The sequence below is a fragment of the Haliotis rubra genome, unplaced genomic scaffold (genome assembly GCF_003918875.1).
Source record: "Haliotis rubra isolate DU_JTF1 unplaced genomic scaffold, ASM391887v1 Scf662, whole genome shotgun sequence".
In the NCBI taxonomy this organism is placed as follows: domain Eukaryota; kingdom Metazoa; phylum Mollusca; class Gastropoda; order Lepetellida; family Haliotidae; genus Haliotis; species Haliotis rubra.
This window is the reverse complement of record NW_025767371.1, coordinates 461,766-469,745: the sequence shown is the minus strand read 5'-3', so window position 1 is coordinate 469,745 and position 7,980 is coordinate 461,766. Positions and strand designations below refer to the sequence as shown.

At 41.2% G+C, this 7,980-nt stretch overlaps 1 protein-coding gene across 1 annotated transcript; it reads right to left on the bottom strand.

Annotated features, from left to right (window-relative positions):
• Window positions 1–628: 628 nt before the first annotated feature.
• On the bottom strand, window positions 629–7,486 carry LOC124257507. Its single transcript, XM_046691588.1, has 5 exons — window positions 7,141–7,486; window positions 5,163–5,217; window positions 3,717–3,783; window positions 2,689–2,856; window positions 629–854 (listed from the first exon to the last, which is right to left on the bottom strand). The coding sequence occupies exons 1-5, from the start codon at window positions 7,466–7,468 to the stop codon at window positions 762–764; spliced, it is 711 nt and encodes a 236-aa protein (XP_046547544.1). The 5' UTR covers window positions 7,469–7,486; the 3' UTR covers window positions 629–761.
• Between the last annotated feature and the right edge of the window lie 494 nt (window positions 7,487–7,980).

Genomic DNA, 7,980 nt, shown 5'->3' with positions numbered 1-7,980 from the left:
CACGTAACACGGTCCTATTTTCACCACCTTTCCTTTTCTATTCTAAGTTTTCAAAGTTTGTATTTTGTAACAATAATGTTCAGTTCAGTTTCTTTAAGAGTGTTTATGCCGTGTCCTGTATTCTGAATGCAGTAACTAGTTTAATACCTGCACATTTGGCTTGATATTTCGTCGATTCTAATTTCTAATTTATTGATCCGACAAGGTATTGATTTGTTCAACACCTGCTGGCCTTATTGTTACGTCGATGGACAACATTTATCAGCTTGTTTCAGACATACAAGGAACTCATTTCAAGTATGACATATAATGGTTTCATACACCTAAAACACCAACTGTTTCACATCGTTGATTGGCGCATCTTGTCAACAGTGACGCTTCATGGCAGCCCGTGCAGGAAGGAGTTCCTCCTGTCCCCTCCGGTAAGGATGTTAAACATGAGAGCTTGTACACCTATCAAATGTCATTTTCCACAACAACGTATTCAAGTGATAAATAGTAGGTAACGGCATATATTACTGGAAACAGGGTATTAATTGCAGCGTGTCCTATTGACATTTAATAACCATTTCCGGTTTTGAAATAGTTTTCAATTTATCGTTCTCATTTGGAGTCAAACGGGCAGTCATTCGATTGCACATTCCGCCACGGCATTCTGGACCAACTCGAACTATAATATACTGGGACAAGCCGAATAGCGATTCGAGTTAGTGAGTTGATTAGTTAACAATAATCCAAATCACGGCGTGTAATGTTATGTTTTACATCCGACCGTACACGTGTATATTGTAAATTTGGACAGTTAAGCCTTTCTTCGTTGCTATTCTGACTGCATCCGTGCGAACGGTCAGCATCTGAAACAAAGGCTGATGTATAACAAAACTGACGTATTATTACTAGGAACTACACTAATCAAGGTTGACGGGGATATCAAACTATGTAATCAACACATGGCTAGATTACGGCCGATGTACTGTGCCGTAATCATCCCCACCACAATCCCGAGGGAATACACATGGCTATATTACAGTCGATGTAGGGAATACACATGGCTATATTACAGTCGATGTACTGTGACGTAATCATCCCACCACAATCATCCCACCACAATCCCAGGGAATACACATGGCTATATTACAGTCGATGGCTATCCCCACCACAATCCCGAGTACAGTCGATGTACTGTGACGTAATCATCCCAATCATCCCACCACAATCCCGAGGGAATACACAGTCGATGTACTGTGACGTAATCATCCCCACCACAATACAGTCGATGTACTGTGACGTAATCATCCCACCACAATCCCAAGGGAATACACATGGCTACAGTACAGTCGATGTACTGTGACGTAATCATCCCCACCACAATCCCGAGGGAATACACATGGCTATATTACAGTCGATGTACTGTGACGTAATCATCCCCAGCACAATCCCGAGGGTATACACATGGCTATATTACAGTCGATGTACTGTGACGTAATCATCCCCACCACAATCCCAAGGGAATACAAATGGCTACAGTACAGTCGATGTACTGTGAGCTATCATTCCCAGCACAACAATGAGGGAATACACATTACACATGGCTATATTACAGTCGATGTACTGTGACGTAATCATCCCCACACAATAGCTTACAGCTGTTGATAAATACATACGGTGATTACAAGTGATTCCACGACACCTGATCGGTTAACCAACTTTAAAGACTTTTATAGTGATCGCTCCGAATTTTATATACTATTCACACTTTCCTAAGGATCAAATCATGGATTCAACAGAAAACTATGATGTGGGGTGAAATTTGGTTTAAATATCTAAGCTTATTGTAAGCATGGTTCTTAGGTTTCAGTATGTCACTGCATCTTGTGGATCCCATACCTGCTATAGACAGGTGTTGTTTTATTTGTCAATGAATCGTTCCATGATTTGTAAAATGGTTGATTGGTGCCATGAAAACCATTTTTATGGTTACTCATGTATCAAGTGCATAAGGTTAGAAGAAAGTGGCTGTCTGCCTAAAGAGGGGTTATCATATTATTTTTTATCCTGTTTTAAATGAATACAATTTCATATTATACATCTACGTTTAAGTAAAGTTGTGATTTTTTGTGATCCTTATCAAAGTTTGAGTAGTATATATATACCTTCATAAAAAAACACAATTATTAATCGGTTCATTTAGCGGTTCTTATTTCACGTAGTCGAACTGAGGCAGAAAGGCTAAATATTATACTTTATTAACTCGTGACCATGTTAGTCTCCCAGACTATCCAATATATAGACAGTTATTGAGGCATAAAGCCTTTCAACGCATGATATATTCAAACAGGCTTGACTGACTGACTGAGTTTGGTTTTACGCCGCTTTTAGCAATATTCCAGCAACATCACGGCGGGGGACACCAGAAATGGTCTTCACACATTGTACCCATGTGGGGATTCGAATCCGGGTCTTCGGCGTGACGAGCCAACGCTTTAATCACTAGGCTACCCCACTGCCCCTAAACAGGCTTGAAGTAGTTTTAGCAATCGCCCAGAAATATCACGGCGGGAGATATAACAAATGGGCTTTATACATTGATCATCAGCTTGAGGAGCGAATGCTTAAACCACTGGGTTACCCGACCACCCCTTTAATAACTGGAAAGCGTTTCAGCAAGATTTACAATACATAACCCACCCGACAATGTGGGAACAAAAAGCTGCCGTCAACGGATTCCTTGTCGTTTTTCGTCCACGTGTGTATCCAGTTTCCGCCGGAGTCCCGGAACCAGACGTCCGTCATGGCAGCGGTTTGGGTGGAAGAGATTCGAACCTCACTAAAGTACAGGAACTTCCCAAGCCCAACCTGTTGAAGAGTCAGCCATTGTAAACAGTAAACAGTTCCAACTTAATTCTATTTTGTCATCATTGCAGATCAAATAATTTTGTTGAGACATGTTGTGTAATCTTGGTTTGATGGTGATGCTGCTGTAAGCAATATTCCAGATCTGCGGCGATCTACAAATAATTGACATGACAGTGATTGACATCATGAGCATCGATGTACGCAATTTTGATACAATGACATGCATCAACCAAGTCAGGAAACCAGAAAACCCAATCCCGATCTGTTACGACAAAGGCTGCTGAAGGCCAATTCTTGCTCGTATATGAGCGCCTTTCAGTACTTGTTGCACAGGAAGTCAACGAAAACTTCAAACCACAATACTAAATATACATAACGCCCAAATACATTAACAAAGAGCGCCTAATGTTAAAGTGTATTGATAAATAATGTCACGGAATTTAACAATTTGCAACACGTGTATATAGTCTATACCACCACATGGTCTTTCCACACTGGTTGAATGTACAACACAAATGCTGCCAAAGGCTGTATTGCCCTGGTGACAGAAAGTTTGGTTATTAGTGCAGGATGTTTAGTCCAGATATTCTCTGTAAGCATTACGTTTAACTCATTGATTCGAAAAATAATATACTGACGTACAAATGAAAGCACACACCTGGTGTTTTGGGACTATTCCCAAATAAACAAATAATTTGCTAGCAACATTGTAATTGGATACTATATCTGGTGTTATTGCACACAATGTTTGTCACTTGTAAGCCACAATCAAAACACTTTTCTAATTTTAACGCTGTTTTAAGAAAATATTTTACCAAATCGTCAGGTGTGTACTTTGATTTGTACGTAAGTTTATTTACCTCAAGCCACGGAGCTTCATCATCCGGCTGTGGACTCCAGCCAGTAAATACGCCTCCACTAACAAACCTTAAAAGACGAGAACAAAAACATTGAATATCAACCTACGTTAACCATGGATACATGAAATGTCAAAATAAATAAGTACACCACTCTTATATCAGTGTTAAAAATAGATACCTCACCTGGATAGTGCGGTTAAAGTGTATTTGCATTTCGCATTTCTGGGTGTTGTTTGCCAGGTTTAATCATGTGAGCATTTTCATTCCTGATAATGTATTTTCCCTGTGTCAATGAACAACTCAGGATTTCTGCTGAAGTAAATCCATGTCGTTGCACAGACCTACGTTATTGGAAAATACCTCGCATCCAGCATAACTGGAGTGCATCAGTACCATATCACTGAGCCAAACGTAAAATCAGTCCCAAATCACTGGGTTCTAGTAGCATCAGATCCCTTGGCCCAAAGTAGCATCAGTCCCAGACCACTGGGTCCAAAGTAGCATCAGTCCACAATCACTGGGTATAGCCTAGAATCAGTCCCAGATTACTAGGCCCAAAGTAGCATCAGTCCCAGATTACTAGGCCCAAAGTAGCATCAGTCCCAAATCATTGGGCCCAACGTAGCACCAGTCCAAAATGACTGGGTCCAGCCTAGCATCAGTCCCAGATCACTGGGCCCAAAGTAGCATCAGTCCAAAATCACTGGACCCAACGTTGCATCAGCCCAAATACACCGGGCCCAGCGTAGTATCAGCCCCAAATCAGTTGGCCACAGCCTGTTTCAACGCTATTGCCCTTTAACTCGGCGTCACGTCATCGGCGGTAACTTTATTTTTCACTTCACCAAGGTGTGTCATTCTCTCGCAGGGGACAGATATGGCAGGGGACAACATAATTTCGTCAGATAGCGCCTTTAAATCTGGAACTTGTAAATATCACTGGCTAAATCTGGCGTATAATCCAGATTTGAAAGTGGGCTGTGCACGTGCGAGCGTGCATTCATGCGCGTGTGTGCGTGTGCAATGCGTGAGTTAGTATGTTTGCGTGTGGTGGTGCATGTGTGATTGCAAAACGATATTTACGAGTCAGTGGCTGTCCTTAGTTCAAGCCTCTAAATTTGAAGCATAAAACTCTGGTAAGTCAGTTAGCATCCAGTAGGCACATAATGTGAAGTGCCGTCGACTTTTCAGGATATCATACCACAGTTGAACACAGGAAATTTAAAACCATCTTCGAGTCTTATCCTCCAGGGCCTAGATTTTCGAAGCTGTCCTAGCGCAAAGATAGTCGTAAGTGCCATACATTAACATTAGCTTACGACTATCTTAGCGCTAAGAGAGCGTCGAAAATCTAGGTCCAGTACTGATGTTAGTTTTTCCTAAGAATATTATTTGATATCCTGTTGTAATCGTAATGGCCAGGACATAAGGACTACAAAAACCTACCCATATCCCGCTGATGAAGCATTCATCGCCTGCATCAGATAGCCTCCAATAAGACCTAAAGAACAAATGAAGAAAACCTGTTTACAACCCATCAATATATCAATATTTATTATCCATACACTTCTATGAACCCGACTTAATTATATTGCATACAGTGAGTTCATGCAATAAATATGCCTTAATTTCAACCGGGATTAACTTTTCAAAGGGGATTTTTATAAAGAAAGAAGTAATAAACAAGCACGTAACCAGTGAAACTGTCTTTGGCGGCTTTGTATGTGACAAGGGTGTTTAATCTGGAGTGAGTGAGTGAGTTGGGTTTACATCCTTTTAGCAATATTCCAGCAATATTATGGCGGGGACACCAGAAATGGCTAAACACAATATACCCATGTAGGGAATCGAACATGGGTCTTCGGTGTGACGAGCGATCGCTTTAACCACTGGGCTACCCGCCGCCCTATTTAATCTGGAACACAGTGTGTGCACATGATTGCAAGTCTCTACATCAAGCCCAGCTTAATATGCGTCTATCATGTGTTAATGTGCATATCATCTGACCTGCGTCTATCGTGTGTTAATGTACATACCATCTGACCTGCGTCTATCATGTGTTAATATACATACCATCTGACCTGCGTCTATCATGTGTTAATGTACATATCATCTGACCTGCGTCTATCGTGTGTTAATGTACATATCATCTGACCTGCGTCTATCGTGTGTTAATGTACATATCATCTGACCTGCGTCTATCGTGTGTTAATGTACATATCATCTGACCTGCGTCTATCATGTGTTAATGTGCAAATCTTCTGACCTGCGTCTATCGTGTGTTAATATACATATCATCTGACCTGCGTCTATCGTGTGTTAATGTACATATCATCTGACCTATCATCGTGTGTTAATGTGCGTCATATCGTCTATCGTTAATGTACATATCATCTGACCTGCGTCTATCGTGTGTTAATGTACATATCATCTGACCTGCGTCTATCGTGTGTTAATGTACATATCATCTGACCTGCGTCTATCATGTGTTAATGTACATATCATCTGACCTGCGTCTATCATGTGTTAATGTACATATCATCTGACCTGCGTCTATCATGTGTTAATGTACATATCATCTGACCTGCGTCTATCATGTGTTAATGTACTTATCATCTGACCTGCGTCAATCATTTGTTAATGTACATATCATCTGACCTGCGTCTATCATGTGTTAATGTACATATCATCTGACCTGCGTCTATCATGTGTTAATGTACTTATCATCTGACCTGCGTCAATCATTTGTTAATGTACATATCATCAGTGATCTTTGCTGAGTCAACTAGGAAAGAACTGTTCGGTCCCAGACTTTAAACCTGGCGTTTTTCTTTACTTGTAAGGAGAGAAATCTCAGCACTCCATACACAGAAAATGTAATGTAAATCTGTATTCCCCTGTTTATCGGGCACGTGATCGTGTAGTTTGTTTACAGGACGCGAAGTGTGCGACGTCGATCTGTAAATACTTATTAATACATTTTCGGCAAATTGCGTGAATGGCGGGTGCATGAAAAGATCCATCTTCGATTCCCCATGTGGGTAAAATGGACAAACCTACATTTTATGTTCCATTGAACGAAAATACCAGATAAAGAAACCGACTGAAAATATGGCGATGAATACTGAACGCCTTAATGGCACATGCAGATAATTGTGTGGGATTTTCTTAAATATGGCCCCTTTGAAATTTGGGGGTTAGAATTTACTGGTCCCTACCAATCAATAAAAGCAAATGGATGCAGTGGTCAGGCTCGGTGACGTGATCGATGACGTCATCGTTTCTCGAAGGCGTGGATAGCTGTTTGCAATATCGGTCCCTGGATTATCTGAGTGAGACGTATATTTACAGGCCGGGGTCATGAAGCTAGACCATGGCTGAGAGTTAAACGGAACCGAAGAGTGTAATTATCTAGAATACTCACCTGCTGCACCGTAATGATTGTACCCCGGCCCGGAGACCAGGAGCGCACTCCCAGGGTAAGCCAGGGCGCAGATGCAGTCGTTGGTGTTTTTGTTATAGAAGAAGTTGTTGACAATCACCCGGCTGCAGAAAAACAAACAATCCACTAAACTTGACTTGTTGCCTCGTTGTCTTATGGTACTGTCTATCTTCATGTCCTTATAGAAACCAGTGGAAACTCGGAACTCATATGTATTGGTGCATGTTGCCTCAGCTCCTCTCGGCACGTTGGCCATACAGATGTACAAGACAACTGTCCACAGAGTCCAGTATCGGTCTGACATGTCCATATCCAGCGTGTATGTCGACTGAAAGTGAGTCTTCTAACAGCAGTGTTCTGTGGTACTGTGAATCAAGCGTCGAAGTAATTGAATGCTGTGATTGGTCAGCTGCTTTCGTATACATAACCAAAGCCTTGGACAAAATTAGAATAGTTACCTAACTAATGTTTCATCTATTGCGTGTTCAGCAGTAATTGGCTAGATCTTGTGATTGACGTGACACTACTTTGATTACTTGTCAGCGTCACGCTTCTGAGAACTGTTCAGGCAACTTAGTTTCTTTATAATGATGTGTTGTTGTGACATCCATTCAGAGGAAACATACATGACATCCTGGTGACTCCTGGTTGGAGACCATAGCATATAGCTACCGAATTGATTATGTCCCAGAACGGGAGTCAGCTTTGTTCAATATATTTTATTGATTTTAAAGCATCTCTTCAAGTTATGCCATATATGCCCTTCCCAGGAATGTAGTTCAACTGTTCGTGTTTCAATACCGGTCGACTCGACTGTTGAAT

What these genes read in the sequence shown, in the direction of transcription:
- LOC124257507 (XM_046691588.1), bottom strand. Translation starts at nt 7,468, where the DNA reads ATGGACATGTCAGACCGATACTGGACTCTGTGGACAGTTGTCTTGTAC. An exon ending in GCTTCATCAGCGGGATATGG is followed by an intron (nt 3,784 to 5,162) that starts GTAGGTTTTTGT and finishes TCGTCTTTTAAG; the next exon opens with GTTTGTTAGTGGAGGCGTAT. An exon ending in TTTTGTTCCCACATTGTCGG is followed by an intron (nt 855 to 2,688) that starts GTGGGTTATGTA and finishes CCTTTGTTTCAG; the next exon opens with ATGCTGACCGTTCGCACGGA.